Genomic DNA, 20,322 nt, shown 5'->3' with positions numbered 1-20,322 from the left:
ACACTGACGCTTGGCCCCAATCGCGGCCTCTACAAGGTAAGAGGCAGAGCCACAAAAGTGTCAAGCTTTATTGTTCCTCAGCTCTATCCCCCTCCTGCTGCCCCAAGAGCGGGGCTGGCTGAGACTCTGGGCCCAGGTCCTGGGCGTCCCTTGCCCTTCCCAGCACATGGTGGAGCTCAGCCCGGGCCCGATATAAGCCCTTGGCCTCCTGCATGTGGAAGAGGTAGACTGCACCGGCCCCCAGCACCAATCCTACACTGGGGGCCCAGAGCAGTAAGGCAATTTCCCTGACCCCTCCTCCAGCCGTCAGGGCACACAGCAAGGCCAGGAGAAGCAGCCCGAGACCAGTCACGTAGCCAGCAAAGGTGGCCCACCAGTGAGCTTGAGCCATGCCCAGGCCCAGTTCTGTCCAGGCCTCCCTTAGCACGCTGATCAACGGTGACCTCTCTTCTGCTCCTAGAACAAGGCAGGGCAGTGGGGCAGGAGAGAGAGGGTCAGACTGGAGGGGCTGCTTTGTGGTGGGGAAGGACCAAGGGAAAGGATGGGGGGTGACTCACCGTGAGTAGGGCTGGGGTTGTGCTGTGGGGGGCTGTGTCTCACACACAGAGTAGCCATCAGGGCCTCATGATCAGAGAAGGGGGTGCCACTGTGATGGTCATGGCCTGTAGTAGTCTTGAGAGTCTTACAGGAGATGTAGAACCTAGAAACCGCCTAGAGAAAGTAAGGGCCGGAAAGAAACACATTTAGGGGCCTCTTCCCAGAGAACCAGCTCATGGCTATCCCATTCTCCAGCCATCAGTGACTTAAGACTAGACTAGTTGAGCAGGGGATCAGCGCAGGCTGGTAAGAGATGAAGGGACAGTGGGGGAAGGCATGTTGAGGGGAGAAGCCTGACCTTAAAAAGTACGTAGTCGATGCGGATGCCAGATGGGAATGGCTCCAGCTCACGCTGGCTGACGTAGCAGTTCTGGGGTACCATTGTACAGCCTTCTTCAGAGCCCTAGGTGAATAGCTGGCTCATGCTAGGATGCAGGGGAAGGAGGAGGGAAGAGAAGCTGGGGGTGTAGGTGGGGAAATAATCAGGCAGGCCCTCACCTTGAAGTCCCGGGTCTCGAGATAGGCATCATGCAGCCCCGTCCACTCCTTCAGCAGGCGACAGCCCAGGTCCTTCGGGTGCAAGTTGAGGTCCCCACACAATAGAACCACGTCAGCCTTCTTGGAGGTATGGCTGGGGGAACCAGGTTGGTGAGGCAGGAATTCTTCCCTCGCCAGCTCTGCCCTGTAAGTGGGGCCTTGGCCACCCCTCAGCCCCTGGACCCCAACCCGCTTCCCCTGTTAAGCTCAGGCTCACACACTGGATGAACTGGGCCAGTTCCCAAGCTTGGGCCACACGATGTGCTAGGTAGATGTCCTTCTGTCGACTGTACTCGGCATGGAGCTGAGCAAGACAGATGAGATTGCAGCAGATGAGACTGAGGGTCCCAAGGGCAGGTCTAAATTAAGCTTGTGTCTGTCACTTGCCATAGTGCTTGGTAAAAAAAAATGGGTGAACCTTGTCTAATGACCTTAGGAGATCCTGCTCCCACACCTCACCCCCAGGCTGCCCAGCTAGAGGAGTCCCAGCTCTCCCTCCAGGACCAGGCTGCCTGTCCCAGCCCTAAACACCGCTGGCTTCACTCACATGGGTCACGTAGGCATTGAGCACCAGTCCACTCAGATGGAGCACCAGCAGCCCCACAGCCTTCCCACAGAACCAGTCCCCATGATAGATCTGCAGGTAGGAGGGGACAGGAACTCAGGGCACTGCTACCCTCTTTCTGCCCATCCCCTGCAGCCCTAGGAAGGCTGCTTCCTTTACCATGTGTTAGTGGGGGGTGGGGAGGGTATGTGGAAGAGGTCAGGCTTACCATGTAGGGGTAGCCATTGAGGGTGTAGATGTGCTGGGTGATTTCCTGGATTGGATGTTTGGAGAAGACACAGAGGCCACTACCAACGATGCCACTGAAAGCCAAGTCCCGATTAATAGCCAGAAAAGTAAGGAGAGAAATACCCAGCCCTCTTCCCCTCCCTTGTCTCCTAGCTCTTATCAGCTACTTTTTTCTCTCTTTGCTGTTGGGACCAGCCATAACACAAAGCTCAAAGCAACAACCTTTGTGGGGTGATAGGGTGGCTTGATAATAAGGCTGAGAAGAGCTGAAGAGCTAGGATCTTCCAGGTTCCACCCTTTCCTGCTCCCACACCCAGAGGAGAGGATCTTGGGGAAGAGGGAGGAGGGTGCAGGCAGGTTAGGGAAGGGCTGGCTGGGCCAAGAGCCTCCTGGTCTGAGAACAGGCTTCCAGGCCAGTAGGCTTCTCACCTCCTAAAGTAGTGGGCAGCTGGGTAGGTGGGTGACAGCTTCTGTCTCAGGTACTGGAAGTCCTGCTCACTCCACACCTGAGGGAAAGGGTGAGGATACCTACCTGGCCCTTCCCCCGGACGAAAGTGCCCCCCAGTGCCCTCCGCCGCCCCTCCTCCCGGCGGGCCAGGGTGCCACCCCAGCTCTGCACAGCCCAACCTCCTGCAGCAGAGCTAGGTCGAAGCTCTCCATGTTCAGAAAGTCTCCCAGGCGCTTCACGCGGTCGGCCCGGTGCTTGCTCAGGTAGGGAATGCCCCTGAGGACGAGAAGGGCCGGGGCAGGTGCTGGCTGGGGCGCTCAGCTCTCAGGCCACCACCGGGATCCCCGGGACCCCGAGACTGCAGGACAGGGTAGCGCCGTGGCCCGGATGTGAGGAAGGCCTCCCTCCTCTGGCCGTGTGGCTGCGAACCAGACTGTGGCCCCGGACCCCACCCGGCGGGCGCACTCACCAGCAGTTGAGGCTGAAGACCCTCAGGCGCAGGGAGAAGTTGGGCTTCATGGCGGGGACGCTGCGGGGCCGCGGGATGGCCTGGCCTCCCCAGCGATGGCCGCGGCGGGGACGGGTGCGGGCGGGGGGCGGCGCGCACAGGTGGTCGGTCCCGCCGCCGCGCTCCGCCGATGGCCGCGGCCCCCAAGCCGGCCCAGATCAGGCCCAGGGCCGGGCGCTCGGCGCCGGACCGACTCCCGCGTTACCCGGGCAACCGGCCCGCCAACCCGGAAAGGCGATCTCCCGCGAAGTCGCGCGCCGACGGGAGGCAAGGGCCGCTCGTGAGGGCCCTGGGACGGGGGCCTCAGAGGGGGCCCGGGCGGGCGGCGAGCCGGGCTGAGGCGCGCGGGGCGCGGGGCTCCCGGCTCCTTTTCACCGAAGCCCGCTCCTGGCCGCGGCCGCCCGCACGCCCTCTCCCACCTCTCGCCAGCAACAGGCGCAAACTTAAGGAAAGGCCGGGCCGTCGCCGCCCGCCCCGCCCCAAACCCGCCCCTGGGCACCCCCATCCTCGTGAGCGGCGGGGGCGGGGCCGCGCGGTTGCCCTGGCGACGGGCAGTGTTTGTGCTCCGACTAGTCCCCGAGCGCCGCCATGGCGAGCCCGCAGCAGGGTGGGCCGAGGTCGGTCCCGTGCCGCCCGCAGTCGCCGCCCGAGCAGCCGCTGCAGGTGAAGGTGGTGGGGCTCTTCAAAAGCTCCAGCTTTCAGATTGCGAAGAGCGCAGCTGAGGTAACCGCCAAGAAACCACTGTGCGAGCGCCTCCTCCTGCTTCCCGGTCGCGCGCCTCCTGGTGGTGGCGGTCGATGTTCGGGGAGGGGGTGTCCCGGCTGGGCGGGCTCAGTCTGGATGGATCCGAGCGTATAGGGGCAAGTGCGGGTCCCGGCGGGCGTTCCACTTCGAGAAGGGCGACCTTTAATGGGGGATCCGCGCGAAGGAAGCGTTCAGAAACTTGTTGGGAAAAAAGGTAACTCCCCCATCTACATATCTACACATTTTATTCCACATTAATTTTTAATTGAATTATCGATTTTTAAAATTCATATAAAAATGTTTACGGAAAAGAGTTACCGTATAACTAGCTGGTTTTTTACAAACTCCCTCCTCAAGTCTTCTTTGAAAACTATTCGTGCGTGAAGGTTTTTTTTTTTAATTTAAATTTTCTATAGCAGTCACTGCATTCCAATTGAGTTAGGTGCTTAAGGGATTTCTTAACAAATGACGCACAAGTGCTTTGGAGAATCCAGACATTTCTTTGTAACCATGTGGAATGGTATAAGAGGAAAAACACTTTAAGTAAGTGGAATACTTTGGCCAGGTCAGTAATGCAGCAGCATACCTATAATCTGAATGCAGGAGAAATGTAGAAATGTATGAAATGTTGAAATGCAGAATTCAGCATGTTTTTTGGGGTGTTGAGGCAAATAATCTACAATCAATCTATAAATCAAAATTGGGGTGAGTTAACTATATGAGCCAGTTTTGACAACTGTGGGGGGGGGGGCAGAAATGACCTTCACCAAGGAAGGAAGCTCTCGGAAGAAGCGGGGTGTAGAGTGGTTATATACCATCTTGGAACCAGAAACATACATCAAATATGACGGGAATATCCCTTTTACTATAGTCATGAGATGCTTTGCTAGCACAGTGGGTCAGTGGTCACAAGATGAACACAGCAGGTCAGTGGTCAGTGGTCACAAGATAAGCACAGTAGGTCAGTAATTAATCCTTAGCTTCTGGGAAGAAATGCAGATCTTTAAAGAAATGCTGATATGTGGCGGGGAGACATATATCCCTGTCTTTAAGGACATCATTCTGCTCTTTGGAACATTGTAAATGTTTAATGCAGATGTACAATGCATGCTCAACAGGCCACATCAGGCCTTTTCTGGAAAAACAAGGTCAATCCAAATTAGTTTTAAACCAAATGGTTTCCTCATACTTCAGTATCTCTTGTTGCTTTTCATTTATTCATCAGGAGTTTGCTCCAGAAATGCTGCTGTAAGATTATGCCAAGCTCCTCTCCTTCAAAAACCCACTAGACTCCAGGACACTGCCTTATTCATGTTTGTATCTCCCAAAGTACCCAGCTGGATACTTGACACAAAATGTTCCCAAATAGAAGAAATCTTAAGAAATTCCTACCTTTCTGCCTGTTCCAAGTCCACAGAGTTAAATAAAAGTTTGTAATTATATCAAATCAGGAAGTAGTAACTAATTTGTAAAATAGGTAAAGTTTATATCAAGATGAAGAGAACAAGTGATAAGAAGTCTGAAAATGCTACATGGATCATCAAAAGAAGTAGAAATTATGAACTGTATTATCTGGGCTGGTGGGATCAGCAAAGGTTTATGGTCCAAGTTGTATTTAATGAGTTTGATGGATTTTTTTTCCCCTGTTTTTCTTAGCTCCTTTTCTGAAGGCACACGTTTTCTGTGTCTGCTCCATGCTGTAAAGAAGGTGTTGGCAAATTTTTTCTGTGAAGTCCAGATATTTAATTATTAGGCCTTCAGTGCCACAGGCTCTCTCATTCACAACTGCTTAACTCTGTCCTTGGGCAAAAGCAGCCACAGACAGTATGTAAATGAATGGTGGTTTCCCCATAAAACTTTATTATGGACACTAAAATTTGACTTGCATATAATTTCACATGACATGAAATATGATTCTTTTGTTTTTTTCAACTGTTGAAAAATCTAAAAATTATTCTTAGCTCTCAGGTCTTACCAAACAGGCAGTGGGCCAAATTTGGCCTGTGGGCCACAGTTCACCAACCTCTGATGCAGAGGACACTAAGTCAAGAAAAACAATGTCTTTATTATATTAAGAATGTTACATTTTCCCTTTCTTAAGCTTTTGCCTACTGTAGCTCTATTTGAATATGAAAATATATCAATGTAAATTCAGTTATTTCTATCTTAATAAAGGATCCTTGAATATATTCCCAACATGATCATTTGTGAGCAATCCTGAATGCCTAATTAACTGACACGCATTTAGATTTGTAAGAGTAAGATTAGGTATTACATATATTCTAATTTGGATGTAGTCCATTCTAGAACAAACACTAAATTATGAAGAAAATATGATTGTGTATGCTTAATTTGAAAACTATTGGGCTCATTAGTTATTTCAGGTGGTCCCTCAGTTAGAAACATCAGTCATCTTGCATGATTGCCTCAGACACTGGAACTGAGAAAAGGACACCCCATCTGTTGGTTGGGTATAGTAGTCTAAGAAGGAAATGGCCAGATTGCTATTGCCCTCTTCTGCTACCCCTGGTTCCAAGGCAGGATACACTCACATCCTGGCTTTCTCCCCTCTGGAGTATCCAGCCCTGATGGAGTGTGCCAGGCCAGTGTCCTCTTAGATCACAACTGGAGTGGCCAGCTGTCACTTTTCCCTGTTGGCCCATCTACTCCTCAGACCCACTCAGAAAGGGTTGGCCTGATTGTTATTGCCTCAGCTGCCTTCTCTTGCTTTAGGAGGATGCAAAGTGTTAACATATCAGGAACCAAAACTTTTTTTTTTTGACAGAGATGAGTAATCAGTAAGAATTTTCTCTGATTCATATAGACAAAACAATATATGTTAAATCAATACATGCTCAATATCTAAACCAAAAATATTTAGTATTTACTTCTCTTTTTTCCAAGAGGTATAACCACAACAATATCCTTTTGGCCATTTTCCATATATCAGTGAATTAAAGAAATAACAATTTTAGTTAAAAGTATTTGTAGATCCACTGAGGTTTAGTAAGAGTTAAATTTAGGAAAAACTGGTCCTAAAAGAACATGGCAGATCACAAAACTTTTGGCATAAACTCATTTATTTGTTTATTCAGTTGTTGTGTGTGAATGGTCCATTATATGCCAAATGTTAAGGCCAGTGGGAATATAGGAAAACTAAGACATAGTCTTTGCCCTCAAGAAGTTTATTCCCTACCGGTAAGAGACAAATAAGCCAGAGCCCCAGTGTAGACTGAGGAGTGACTTAATGGAGGTAAGTACAGGGGCCTCTGGGAGCAGGGAAGGGGCATCTAGGCCAGACTGTGTGGCCTGGGTGTGCATTGAATAAAACTTCTTGGAGACCCCATAAAAATTGAGGGAAATGATTTCTACTTTAAAAGAGAACTTACTCTAAAATGATTATTCTATTTTGAAACCTAGAGTCTGAAGAGTAATTATCCATCCAAATTTGAAGATCCTGTAATAGTTCCTCTTCAAGAATTTGCATGGAATCAATATGTACAGGAGAAAAAAAGGGTAAAGGATATTTGGGGTTTGGGGAATGAGCAAAGTTTTGCCTGAATTATTGACCTATGCGTTGTTTTGGAAAAAGTGAAGGAGTAATTTCAGTGCAACTAGATTTTATTTCTCTAACGTATGCACTTTTCCTAAATTATTTCAATCATTTACCAGGCTGATTTTAGGAAAAAGTAAAACATTTACAGGATTTTCTTTTGGAAGGCATGTGATGAAGGTAAGTTTTAAACTCTCAGTGCTGCTATTCACCCCTGCGGATGGCTACCCCTCCCTTCCTAGCACATCATACACTTCCTGTGATGCCCTGGCACTCAGGTCACTGTGGCCTGGCACTCTTCTTGGCCCTAACTCTGAAAGGTTTTGGTGTGTGCAGCACAGACACAGCGGGAGGCTTGTGTGGGCCTATTGCCTAGGGGAGCTCTGATGACAGGCACTAAGTTCCCAGAGAGTAGCCTTGTCCTCATTGCCGCTTCCTTCCCTGCATTCTCTCCTCTAGTGGTACCCTGGAGGACCCCAGACCCTAGGGCTAGCAGAGCTTATCCAGGAGTGGCAGATAGATTTCCTCTTGGGCATCAACCCTCATCAGTTGGTAATGCTGCCTGGAGCATGTGATATGAGGGATTCTAAGGTGGCATCCAGGCTCAGCAATGTCTTGTGTTGAGGGGGGAGGCTGGGGTGGGGTACGCCTCCCGCTTATCACCCCTGGCCCAGTCCTGTAGAGGGTCCCAGTCCTGGTTTCCCTGCCTCACCCCACCTCCCCAGTGGCTGATGAAATCCTATGTCCCCTGACCACAGCAGTTGCGACTGCTCTGTGCTTGGTTGCAGAAGGATGTCCCGTGATCCTGTGGTTATCATGTAGATAGTGTTGCTTTACACGACCACTTCACACTCTGCTCAGTCACATGAACCGTGCAAGACTGAGTCAAGAACACCACTTGTTAAGTCTCACGCTATCTTCATAGCCATAATACAGTTTCATTGGAATTCAAATAGAACCATGGTAAACACTTATATATGGTGCTTATTATATGCCAGACACTATACTAAGGATTTATATATATTAACTCTAATACTTACAAGAACTAGGGTGACCAGTGGTTTGCCTGGGGCTGAGGAGTTTGCTGGGACGCAGGAATTTCAGTGCTAAAGCTGGGACAGTCCTAGGCAAACTGTGACAGTTGGTCACCCTGACATAAAACAATGTTTCTCATAATTTTTATCGTTAAACTTATTATACTGCCTACCAGCGTCGTGCTCGCCACCCACACAGAGCCATGATCTCCTGCTTTGTGGTCTGCACCCACTCCTCTTACATTCTCCCACCATCCTCTTCAAGATTGGCATGGATTCCATTCTGCGGTTTCCTGCCCTCTACGGCCTAGGTGACTGTCCTTGAGATGTGTTCTGTTCTTTTCCTTCTGCTTTTCTCGTGAGGCCTGCATGAGGCTTTCTGGGTAATCATTGCTGCTGCTTTCCACCTATTCTTTATTCCTTTTCCTTCCTTTCTTCCCTCTCCCACCCTCATCTCCTGGATACTTGTCCCTTTAACCTTTTCTTCCCTTTCAGGCCAGCTTTTTGTCCTTCTTCAATGTAAGCGTCATGTCTTGTGTTACACGTACTGCTTCTTAGCACATTTGAGGTTAGGTCTGGCTGGCCTCATGCTTCAGCAGAATGTAATGCCACCCCTGAGGGATGACTTCAGGACCTTTGGAAAGGCCTTTCTTTCCCCTCCAAAAAAGGCAGCATCATACATCTTAGTGCTGGAAAGCCCTAGAAACTGCTGGATCTAGGCTGTTATCATGAGACAAGGTATCTACATCTTCAGCCTCTGAATAAAGTGTACCTTCTACCGCATTTCTCCCACGAGGCTAACTAAAATATTTGCAATTAAACTTTTTCTCCCCTTTTTAAAGTTTTGTGTCTTATAAAATATGGTAATACTGGTAAATTCAAACATTCTGGGGAGTATTGACCCATAGGCTCTATCAGTGGTTTACAGTCCAGCATGAATAAGTTTATTCTCTTCTCTGAAGCAGGTTTTGATAAGAGCATGAGAAGTGAGCAATAGGACATGAAATCCCTTGGGAGAGGAGCTGGGAGTGGAGCACGTTGGCAAGCTGAAGGCAAACTGTTCCCCAAACCAGCATCTCTCCACATGCGGTCTCCAGACCAGCAGAATCAGCATCTCCTGGGGTTTTGTCAGAAATGCAAATTCTCAGGCCCCATCCCAGAATCAGAAACTCAGGTGGGGCTCAGGAATCTGTAATTCTGATTGCCTGCTAAAATTGGAGAATAATTGTCCCAAATCATTCATGGTTCTGCCAGGACTGGCGCTGGGTAATAATAAGCCAGATCTCCTCAGAGGGGACATTACTCAATGGCCACACACTGGGATTTAGGAGGGTGAATGTCAGTGTTGTGTGGATGAAAACACTAACACTTTATTTTGAGGGGCTTAAGACTTAAAAGTGTTGAGAAATGTGCATTACCTTCCTCACTGCCCCTGATTGGCCCTCAGGAGGCATTTCCTCACCCTGACCCCACTCTGTCAAAAAAGTATTGTTTTGATCCCTGGCCTTGAAAACCACGTATGACTCAGAACCACTAACCTTTCCACGTATGCACAAGGTCAAATGTGCTTCAGAAATGAGGCCAGAGGCTGCTTTTGGTCTTCAAGTTAATATAACAAGTATGCTACACACAGATTCTTATTACCAGATTACCATCTGTTTTCTATGATTGTACCATTGTTAAGATGACTTTTAAGTCATTCTTTGCTTTCAGTGATAGCAGATTCTTGAAAATGCCCTTAAATTCTTTTTGAGAGCAAAATTCTGAAAGATGGCAAAAAATGTATTTTTTAAAGATTCAGTCCTAGAGTTGATCCCAAGCTCTGGCTTATGGGGTTTTTTTGTGGTGTTTTTTTCCTCATTACATTTTTTTGCTCCTTTTCCTTTACAGGAACTCAGGAATGAAATCTGGGAATATTCTTCCTACGTGATGTGTTTTGTTAATGATCAGCTCCTGGGCGATGCACTTGATCTTCAGAAATGGGCCCACAAGGTGTGGGATATAGTTGATTTCAAGCCCCAGGCACTTTATGAGGCACTTACTATGGATTATTCTGCTAAATTCTTAAGAGACACCAAGGCAAGTTACACTAATTTTTAAAGCAAAATGGTGGAATCTTAGATCATTTATATTGATTCAGCATTAATTACTGATATTCTAACAAAAGGAGATATAAAAGAGCAGGAGACCAGGTTTTAAGTTTCCAGTGATTGTACCATTACGATTCAATTGTAAAGGATTGTAATATGGCAGGTTCAGCTCGGTGGTATGTAAAGCAAGCATATCTCACAGCAGGCGGACCACACAGAGGAGAAGAACATCCCTGTTCAACATCCTTATTCCCCATTAGTTATCATCCATTTTAAAATATACAGTCATGTGCCACATAATCACGTTTCTGTCAATGATGGACCACATATATGATGGTAGTCCTGTAAGATTAGTACCGTATAGCCTAGGTGTGAGTAGGCTATCCCATCTAGGTTTGTGTAAGTATACTCTATGATGTTTGCACAACGACGAAATCACCCAACGATGCATTTCTCAGAGCATAGCCTCGTCATTAAGCGACGCATGACTAAAGACACCCCTCTCAGAAAAGGTCGAGTCCATCATTCATTCACATTTAGTATGAAATATTTTAATTCATACTTTCTAACACCTAAGTGAGAGCTACTGCACGGAAAGAATGGAAAGTCTAATTGAGAAGAAAGGTGACGTTTTAAAGCATGACACACAGTTGGCAAGAGCAGGACTAGACAAGCTATGGCATTGGGGAGGTTTCCAATGGCTGAGGACAGTCATGAAACTTGAAGTCCAGAAGGCGAGAGAAAGACATCAGGGTGAAATGGCAATAGAGGTAAAAGTACTTTGTAATTTTGCTCAGAAACCTTGTAGCAACAACTACCACATGCTGAAAATCATTGCATGCCCAGGGTAGCCTGTGCCCACAGAAAGACCCAGTGCTAGGATCTGAGCTGTGCAGAGGCAAAGATCTTGTCTTGTTCATCCTCGTTTAACCACTGCCTGGAACAGAATCTGAAACATACCAGGTGCTCAGTGAATGTTTGGTTGAATAAACAATGCACTTGGAAAATGCTAGAAACTCTGGGGTCTGGGGAGGAATTTAATGTTCATACCAGTTAATTCCCAAAGGGACAGGAGTCTAGAAGTACATGGAGTACACTGTGAATGGCAGGGGACAACAGGGAGGCCAGAATTAGTGGGAAACGAGGCTGGGAAAATGAGAGTATGTCAAGATTCTTGGTGCCAACAATACCAAGCTACTCTGATTACCTTAGGAGAAAAGGTCTGTATTGAAAGGATGTTGGTAACCTCACAATTGACGGGAAAGCTGGAGAACCAGCTTTGGAAAGCAGGTGAGAACCAAGGGAGGCCTGGCAGCAGGAAAACATGGCCAGAGTCGCGCCCCAGGAGTGTGCAGCCGGGATGCTGCCACGGGTGCCTGCTGGTGGAGCTGGCACAGCGGCCTTCGCAGAGAATAACTTCTCACCTCCTTGTGTCACTCCCTGGAGATCCAAGGCCCCAGGCAGGAGAGCCTGACTAGTCGAGTCCGGGTCATATCCCCACACCCTGGCTCTCACAGGATGGGGAGGGGGAGCATCTGGCCCCTGAGCTGCTTTAGAGGGTGGTGGGGCCCTGTGGGGAGTTCCCCAAATAGGAAGAGTGGTCAGATGTCAAGTAGGAAAAAACCCAAACAGATCCACTAAAGAAACGTTGAACTGACTGTCCATTCTGAACTAAGGAGTTAGATTTTATCCAGAAGGCAGCTGAGCCAACAGAACTTTTCATAAAGATTATGACATAATCCTCTTTGCTTTTTTGGAAAAACTTAGGGCTGTACAGAAACAGGGTGGAGTGGGGAAAGCTTTGTGGCAGGGCGGCCATTTGGAAAGCTGCTGTAGTCATGTGGGCTAGAGATAATGACAGCCTGAATTAATTAGTGGCAGTGAGAGAGGACCTAGATTCCAGAGAAAATCCTTGGATTTTTTGTGCAGAGACTAGATTTTTCTTGCTGAGTAAAACCCAGGGACTTGTTTACTTCTGGGTTGGAACCATATATGAGACAATTACATTTGCATGGTTGGCTGCGAGGCAACATTACCTTGTGTCGCATTCATTTGCTCTCTTTTCATTGGAATTTTTAGAATTATCTACTCTTGACAACCGCATAAAGATAATATGTTGATGCACATGGAAGTTTAATGATACCTGAATGGACTTACTCATTTCCTAAGTCAGTCATGATTTCCAGTATATCCTTTTTTTTCCTATTAAGCCTGTGAATTTTACTATATTATACCTCTTATTCTAAAGTTATAATATTCTTTTATAATTAAGAACTTGTAGCACAGAAGCTGAGAGGCACAAACAAATTAATTATAATTAGTATGGATGTAATACTTCATTCCTGGATGCCAGATAGCACAATATTATTTCAGTCTTTTAATTAAAAAAAAAGAAAAAAGTTAGAGTGACATAAAATAATGATCCATTTTAAAATGATTTCATTTATGTTTCCTAGACTATTAAGAAATAGGGCAGGGCAAATTATGTACCTTGTTATATCAGGCAGCATTTTTATGTACTGAAATGTGTTCCATTAGATGTGCTCTGCTCCCTGAATGCATGCTACTGTGATGGAGACTAGATTTTCATTTTGGATGCCTCTTTGTAGGGTTAGACAAAGTCCCACAAATGTTAGTTGTCTCTACCAGAAAGGATGTCAATTGAAAACAAGAGCTGGGGGCCTCTGGGAACATGAGGACATGACTGAAATAACTCAAAAGCACCGCATCCTCTCTTCCCTACCCCGGTACTGCACCTCCTATGGATATGGTGGCCTTATTTTCCCACTCAGAAAGGCTGTGGCCTGGCTCTGGTTAGCTGATCTGCGCTATCTCTGAAAATTCAGAACACATAGTAACCAAATCCATGGTGCTCACATTGAATCCTTTCTCAAAATTACTCAGGAAAGAAAAGAGTTCCCAGTCTGTTTCTTTTCCCAGAGGGACTAGTGTTCCTTTCCACACCTAGTTTGTGATGTGGTAGATATCTAGGCCATGTGTTCTTGGTCTTGCATGATTGGTTAATATCATTCAAAGCTTCGCTACTGAAGGGTTTTAAAAAGTGTATTTAGGTTATACAGACTTGCTATAATAAAATGAAACAAACTTCTTTAAGTCATTCTTTTAATTTTGCTGTTACATTATCTACTGTTAATGTTGTTGACATCTTATCACTGAAAACATTATTCTATTTGTGGTCATTTTGAAAACCTTCTTCCAAGATATTGACCTGTATTATCTTTTTCTCCTGAATTTTAATAGCATGATTTTGTGTTCTTGGACATTTCTATTGATTTTTATCCAATTGGAAGATTGATTTTTGAGGTAAGATGGTTTTTTGTTGTTGTTGGGAAAGGTGGGAATCTATAACTGTCAGAATGTTAAATATTTAATCTTTGAAATCTTTAATCTTTGTTTTGCAGCTCTACTGTGATGTATGTCCCAAAACATGTAAAAATTTCCAGGTCTTGTGCACAGGAAAAGCAGGATATTCTCAAAGTGGCATCAGGCTACATTATGCAGGTTCAATCTTTCATCGAGTGGTACGGAATGGCTGGATACAAGGCGGAGGTGAGTTTAAAGTCTTAAGTACAACTTAATTGCAACATTAAATTAGAACATCCAAAGTTTTGTTTATCTACCTTTGTGAAATGCATATAGAATTAGATATATTTAATATTAGATGTTATATATATTTAAAGGATGTTTTATATGGCCAAATGATGAATTAAGATATTCATGCTCTTTTTAAAAATTCCCTAATTATTAAAATAAACAAATCTAAAGTATGTTACCAGGAATATTCCAAACTAAAAAGTGATATAAAAAAGAAGGATAACATTTTTTTAATCAAAATGTAATTTTAAATGCTAAATAAATAAGAGTACCTAGAAAATACAGTGCTTTTAAGAAACATATTAAGGTGGGAATTTGAATATAGAATAAGTGGAAAACAACTTATTTCTCATCAAAGATGTAAACTGTTACAACTGAAAAGTCAGATCTAAAGCATTTTGGTCTCCATTTTTGCTTTCTTTTCAGGTCAATCCTTTGGCCTTACACAGACTAGATGCCTGACTAATAGCACAAAATTAAATTTTGGAGGCCTTTTGGGAGGTATCCCATTGAGAGCAATCAGGCAGCAGTTTAAAAATAATTGGCTTAGTGTGGAAGGAGATTTGCTTGAACTTGATGAAATATGCAGAGGCTTAGATTAATAATGTTTAATTATTTCTCTACCATCTGGAACATTCAGAGGCTGCTGAGGAGAAAAATGTAGATTTAATCCAAGCATCTTATATGTAAATCAGCTATTTTTCCCTCAGTTTCTCCAAAATGAGATCATATCACCAGTACTGCTAACTTCATTATTTTTCCACTTATTATGGTATTTATCTTCATATATCAATATACATAAACATATCAAATTTTTAGGGTCTGCCTAATTTCTCATCATATTGCTATATCAATTTAATTACTTGCCCATTGGTGAACATTTAGATTGTTTCCAATTTTTGTTAGTATAAAACAGTCCTCAAGGGGGCCAATATCAGGGTCTCTCCATACTTAGTTCAGTGTGGACTCTTATGTGCTGGGCTCCCAGATGTTATGTTCTTTTTTGTTTTGTTCTGGGTTTTTGGTTAGACCTCCTCCCAAGGCCCAGAGCAAGATTTGGGAAAAGTAGGTCATGTTATTTGTTTATTTATTTGAAGTAAAATTTCCAAATTGCAAAGGGCACAGATCTTGGGTCGTGTTTTCAAACAGCGAGGCAGCAATGTTAAGGACAATTTGGAAAAAAGTTCTGATTACTAGATTCAAATCCAGACTGATACATACAAGTTGTACCACCTTGGATAAGGCACTTAGCATCTCTGAATCGGTTTCTTAAATCATAAAATGGGGATAATTATAATATCACAGGGTGTGGTGAGGATTCAATGACATGGTATATTGGAAGTGCCAAGCTCTGTAAACGTTTTTCCCTCTTCAGATGTCAGACTCCCACAGGGCTGTGTGTAGAATTTTGGAGTACAGGAGCTAAATTTGGTTTTGCCTTAGGATGCTTCTAGGCACTATCACTTGCCCTTTGGGATCAACAGGCCCTACGCAGTCTTGACTCCTCCCCGCCCCATCCCATCTTCTGACACCTTCCCCTTACTCACTCCGCTCCCCACCCTGGCCTCCTTGCTGTTCCTTAAGCACATCAAGCACATGTGTGCCTTGAGGTCTTTTGTCGTTTCTTTTGCCCAGGACACACTCCACTCATCTGTTCTTCCAGACATCCCCTTGCTTCCTTGATCTGTTTCTGATTTTTGTCCAGAGTTCATCTCAGCAAGGACTTACCTGACCACCCTATTGAAAACTGCCACCTTCCTCTCCACACACCTCTCCTCACCCCCTTCCCTGCTGCTCTCCTATCCCCTCAGCCTGCTTTATTTTTCTTCCTAGGACTGGTCACCACCAGACATACTATTAATATTTAATATTAATTAATGTAAGTTAGATCATATAATATATAATATTAATAATATAATATAAGCTAGAATATAAGTTCCATGTGGTCTTTATGTATTTTGTTCATTGTTGCATCGACAGGATCGAGAACAGTGCCTGAAAAGTATTTGGTAAAGGAATGAATCAATGAATGAATGAACAGATAGTTAAACAGGAAACATACATTCTATTCATTTCTAAAGTACAAAATTAAAGAAGATATCAAGTCGTTAAGCCCCTTGGGTGGGATTCTCTCTCTATGGCTCCCACAAGGCCTACTGCCTTCAGAAGGACCTCTTGAGATATAGTTGAAAACATTGTATCATCATCATCATCATCATCTTGAGCATAATGATGGTGAAGATGATGATAATGAGAGGATGCATTCTATTAGCCTGTGATGCTGCACAATAATAACAGCTACGAATGAATGAGCATGATGCTCTGCCGGGCACCACAGTAAGTTCTCTACCTACCTGACTTGATTTAATCCTCAGAATGACCTGGGAGGCACTTACCATTATCCCCGTCTATACAGATGAGAAAACAGGCTTGGAAAAGGTAACTAACATCAAGATTTAAGTCAAAACCACCTGACTTTAAAGTTTCCTTTTAACCACTATTCTGCTTTGCTAAATTTGTTGTCAGAAGTATAGAAATAATATCAGACATACAAGGCTGAATTCGAGGGGGTGTGTTATGGCCACAAAAAATATTAAACACTGATTGAAATGGTTTCGATATGCAGTATTCACCTAAGATATCTGAAGCAAAGGGCAAGAGTAATCGTGGTGTTGGAGAGACGGGGCAAAGGAGAGTTGCTGGTGGTTAAGTGTTAGAAGGGGAGGGAACCACACGGGCCGATTTGCCTGAGCAAAGCAGACTTTAGGATCTGAAGGAATTGGTGCCGGGGGACCCTCAACTTCCCCAATCCCAGATTTAGCCTTCAGCCACTGCACTATGCTCCTGAGAGCTGCTGAGAGCTCTGGGGTGAATCATGGCGGAGTATCAGGCGGAGTAGGATAGGAGAATTAAGGTTTATCAATTAACTTCTGAACTAGCTTTATGAATAGTAATAATTTAAATGCTACATGCTTTGTCCTGCATGAACCCTACATGCTTGCTGTTGCATCAGATTTCTGTAAAATAGCACACCTTTGTTACAGATAAATCGCTCATACTGAGTTAAAAAGGCACAGTCTTTAACAGATGTTTATTGCATACTATTCAAAGAGGGTGGACTGGAGAGCTGAAGAAGTAAAGAGGTACAGATGGAGGCCGGAGGGACAGAAGACAGACCTCAGAGGCCTCTATTTTCACCAGAGTTAGTTCGCTTCTCTTTTAGCTGTGGATAGAGAAAAAAATAACTTGTGCATGGAAGATTTTTACAGTAGGAGCATTGCCTAAGTCAAAAATATGCATGTAATGCATGTAACACAAAATAGGTCATATAAATACCTTTTTTAAAAAACTCATTTCATTACAGAGGAACCTTATTTCCACAATACTGGATAAATAAGAGAGTTATCACTATAGGGTTCCAAGGAATGAAAATTTGAACACTAATTCTTTTTAGAGCATCTATTTTTATTCTTGTCCTAAAAAGATCTTACTGTTCCTATTTCCTCTCAGTTTAATCTTTCCATTTTTCTGAAAAGCAAGATGGACTATGGAATAACTTGTGAAGTAAACAGAATTTTTATGAACACATTTTTTTAAAATCGTGACCACAATTATAATTTAATACTTCCTCATTTCAAAGTTTTGCATTATAATATAATCTACCTCTGAGAGTTATTAGGAAAAAATGGGATCACAAATGTGAAAGTGGTTACAAAATACAAGTGAAAACATTATAGTAATATTTTCATGGTAGAGACTGAACAATTAGGTGACTTAACTCTAGTCATTGGTATAAGGGGAATCATAATTTAAAGCATTCTTCCCCTGCCATTATTGTCCTCACTTTTTTAGTCCCAGAATTCTAACGTTTGTTTATTGTTATTTCTCAGATATAGCAGCTGGAAAAGGAGATGGTGGAGAGTCGATTTATGGACCAACATTTGAAGGTATGTATCTTTACATTTTGTCAGTCATATATTAGTTGATTATTTGGATTTACTAGGACAGGACAATTCACAATTCCAAGTAAGATGGTGTTTGGGGTAACATCCTACAAATGCACATACTAAAAGTGGGAGTTAAAAATGGGGTATGGGGGGGCCGGCCTAGTGGCATAGTGGTTGGGTTCGCACACTCCGCTTTGGTGGCCTGGGGTTCGTGGGGTCAGATCCCAGGCACGGACATACACACTGCTCATCAAGCCATGCTGTGGTGGCATCCCACATAAAAATAGAGGAAGATTGGCACAGATGTTGGCTCAGGGACAATCTTCCTCAAGCAAAAAGAGGAAGATTAGCAACAGATGTTAGCTCCGGTCCAATCTTCCTCACCAAAAACAAACAAACAAAAAAACCCAAAAATGGGATATGGGGGAAGGCACCCCAGTCCAGGCCAGAACAGCTTTGTACATACATTTTTTTTTTCCTTTTTGTTTTTCTTTTTTTGTGTGTGTGAGGAAGATCAGCCCCATGCTAACATCTGCCAATCCTCCTCTTTTTTTTTTTTGCTGAGGAAGACTGGCCCTGGGCTAACATCCATGCCCATTTTCCTCCACTTTATATGGGATGCCGCCACGCATGGCTTACCCAGCGGTGTGTCGGTGCACGCCCGGGATCTGAACCGGTGAACCCTGGGCCGGCGCAGTGGAGCACACGCACTTAACCGCTTGTGCCACCGGGCCAGCCACTGTACATACGTTTTTTTTTTTTTACTTGCCTAATTATTTTATTTCTTTAGGATAAATTCCTAGAATTAATATTGTAGGGTCAAAGGGAATTGATATTTTTAAGGCTTGTAATTTGCCATTCTCATACTTAGAACTGGTAGCTTGATAATCATCTTGTTAAGACTGCTGTTGGGATCCTGGGAAGATAGTAGTGGTGGTGGCATAGTTTTTTAATTTTTTAAAACCTCAACATAAAAACAGACAGAAGAATTAGGTAGAAAAACTAAAAACCCCTGGATAACATTTACAACAAAACTAGGTGACAAGGTAGCTACATGAATTCCAAAAGGCAAACAGGTGAGGACAAACTACCAACATACACAAAGTCTGCATGGTGTCAGCATCTGAGCAGGAGAAAGCAGGGCATCTGTGGGACCTGAGAATAGTAGAACCCCAGAATAGCCAAGAGCAGGTGAGTACGTGGGGCCCGAGTAAGGTCTGTAGAGGCTGGCGCAGTCTGACCTCTGTCAACACGAAACCGATCTGAAAGCGCTCTATTCCAGGACAGGCCCCCTGAGGAGGAACTGCTGGGAGTGGATATAGGGATATAGGGACAACAGTGATAAAGAGGGAATGGGGACAGAGCCATGGATCTCAGAAAGCAAGCTGCCACGTTGTTGAACACTACACAAAAATGGCACCAGAGGGGGCTTTGTGACCTCAGACAAGCTACCGTCCTTCTAAAGCCACACCTCCTTCTGAACATTTAGGAAAACTAATTTTACATAAAAATGAGCAGCGAAAAGCTTCATGGTTGTTAGAAGAAAAAAGAGAATATGGAGGAGAGTACATCACCACAGGTAGTGAGAGCACACTAGAAAGACAGGCTCACAGACCAGACCGTAACTGTGAGGATTTCAAAACGAGCTTAACGATGTTAAGAAAATGCTACAAGACATTTTGATACAAGACAGGAAAGGATTCCTAAATCAGAAGTAGAAAAACTTAGACATGAGGTTACAGAACTAAGGAAAGAATTAACAATAAAAGAGAATTTCAGAAATGAACAAACTAGAAAGAACACAAGACCAAATAAACACAACAGATATATGTCTTAAAAGAAGTAGGAGGTAGAGAAAGGGAATTTTTAAAAACCAAAAATAAATGAAGATAAAAAGAATTTATAGGAAAGTGACAAATATTAAAGACAGAAAGAGAAGATCCAGCATACGGATGATGACTATCTCTAAGGAATTAAATGAATGTGAAGGAATGGAAGAAATCCTAAGGACTATAATTGAGAAAAACTTTCCTGAAATAAAAAAGGATTTGATATTCTATATTTTGTTTTCAGTGGTGGTTACACAACTATATGTAATCAAAATGCATCAAACTGAACATCTAAGATATATGCATTTTATTGTATGTCTATACCTCAGGTAAAAATATATGTATAAAAACTTGAAACTACTTATTGAAAGAGCACACTGCTACCTGACAATACTGCACCAGAATAACCAACACCAAGACATATTTTGGTAACATTATTGGACATTAAAGAAAAAGAAAAAATTTTTTGGGTAGCTAGCAAAAAGAGCAAGTGATTTATAAGGGAAAGAAGAGTAGATTATCGTCATATTCTTATGCCAGAAGAAAATGGAGTAATATATTTATGATGCTCAAGGAAAGGAAATGTGAGCTAAATATTTGATATCCAGCCGAACTGAGTCTGAATTA

The 20,322-nt window shown here is 44.0% G+C and overlaps 2 protein-coding genes and 1 long non-coding RNA gene across 5 annotated transcripts in view; 2 read left to right on the top strand and 1 right to left on the bottom strand.

Annotated features, from left to right (window-relative positions):
* Nucleotides 1-50: 50 nt before the first annotated feature.
* Nucleotides 51-3,318, bottom strand: SMPD2 (sphingomyelin phosphodiesterase 2). Its single transcript, XM_004422199.3, has 10 exons — nt 2,845-3,318; nt 2,555-2,651; nt 2,357-2,433; nt 1,908-2,001; nt 1,682-1,771; nt 1,356-1,438; nt 1,096-1,228; nt 896-1,000; nt 558-711; nt 51-456 (listed from the first exon to the last, which is right to left on the bottom strand). The coding sequence occupies exons 1-10, from the start codon at nt 2,892-2,894 to the stop codon at nt 68-70; spliced, it is 1,272 nt and encodes a 423-aa protein (XP_004422256.1). The 5' UTR covers nt 2,895-3,318; the 3' UTR covers nt 51-67.
* A 126-nt stretch (nt 3,319-3,444) lies between these two features.
* PPIL6 (peptidylprolyl isomerase like 6) overlaps nt 3,445-20,322 on the top strand; it is a 30,662-nt gene continuing 13,784 nt past the window's right edge. Inside the window, exons 1-6 of one of the 3 annotated variants that reach the window (XM_004422197.3) lie at nt 3,445-3,606; nt 7,048-7,143; nt 10,105-10,293; nt 13,566-13,628; nt 13,727-13,874; nt 17,810-17,866. In XM_004422197.3, coding sequence (XP_004422254.1) covers nt 3,472-3,606; nt 7,048-7,143; nt 10,105-10,293; nt 13,566-13,628; nt 13,727-13,874; nt 17,810-17,866 — 688 coding nt within the window. In that variant the 5' untranslated portion in view covers nt 3,445-3,471. The other 2 variants (XM_087443987.1, XM_087443986.1) reach the window with 2 other exon arrangements.
* Nucleotides 3,619-5,074, top strand: LOC147914521 (uncharacterized). The gene is made up of 2 exons (XR_015555248.1): nt 3,619-3,841; nt 4,853-5,074. It is a non-coding gene; the product is annotated as an uncharacterized LOC147914521 (long non-coding RNA).

This window comes from Ceratotherium simum, chromosome 19 (genome assembly GCF_057802395.1).
Source record: "Ceratotherium simum simum isolate JZ-2026a chromosome 19, ASM5780239v1, whole genome shotgun sequence".
NCBI classification, from domain to species: domain Eukaryota; kingdom Metazoa; phylum Chordata; class Mammalia; order Perissodactyla; family Rhinocerotidae; genus Ceratotherium; species Ceratotherium simum.
Note: the sequence above shows the minus strand (reverse complement) of the source record. Positions and strands in the feature narration are given on the sequence as shown.

Excerpts from the sequence above, each read along its gene's own strand:
- SMPD2 (XM_004422199.3), bottom strand. The coding sequence starts at position 2,894 with ATGAAGCCCAACTTCTCCCTGCGCCTGAGGGTCTTCAGCCTCAACTGC. Across the intron at positions 1,229-1,355 it reads GAACTGGCCCAGTTCATCCA|CCATACCTCCAAGAAGGCTG; the intron begins GTGTGTGAGCCT and ends TGGTTCCCCCAG. Across the intron at positions 457-557 it reads CAACCCCAGCCCTACTCACG|GAGCAGAAGAGAGGTCACCG; the intron begins GTGAGTCACCCC and ends GCCTTGTTCTAG.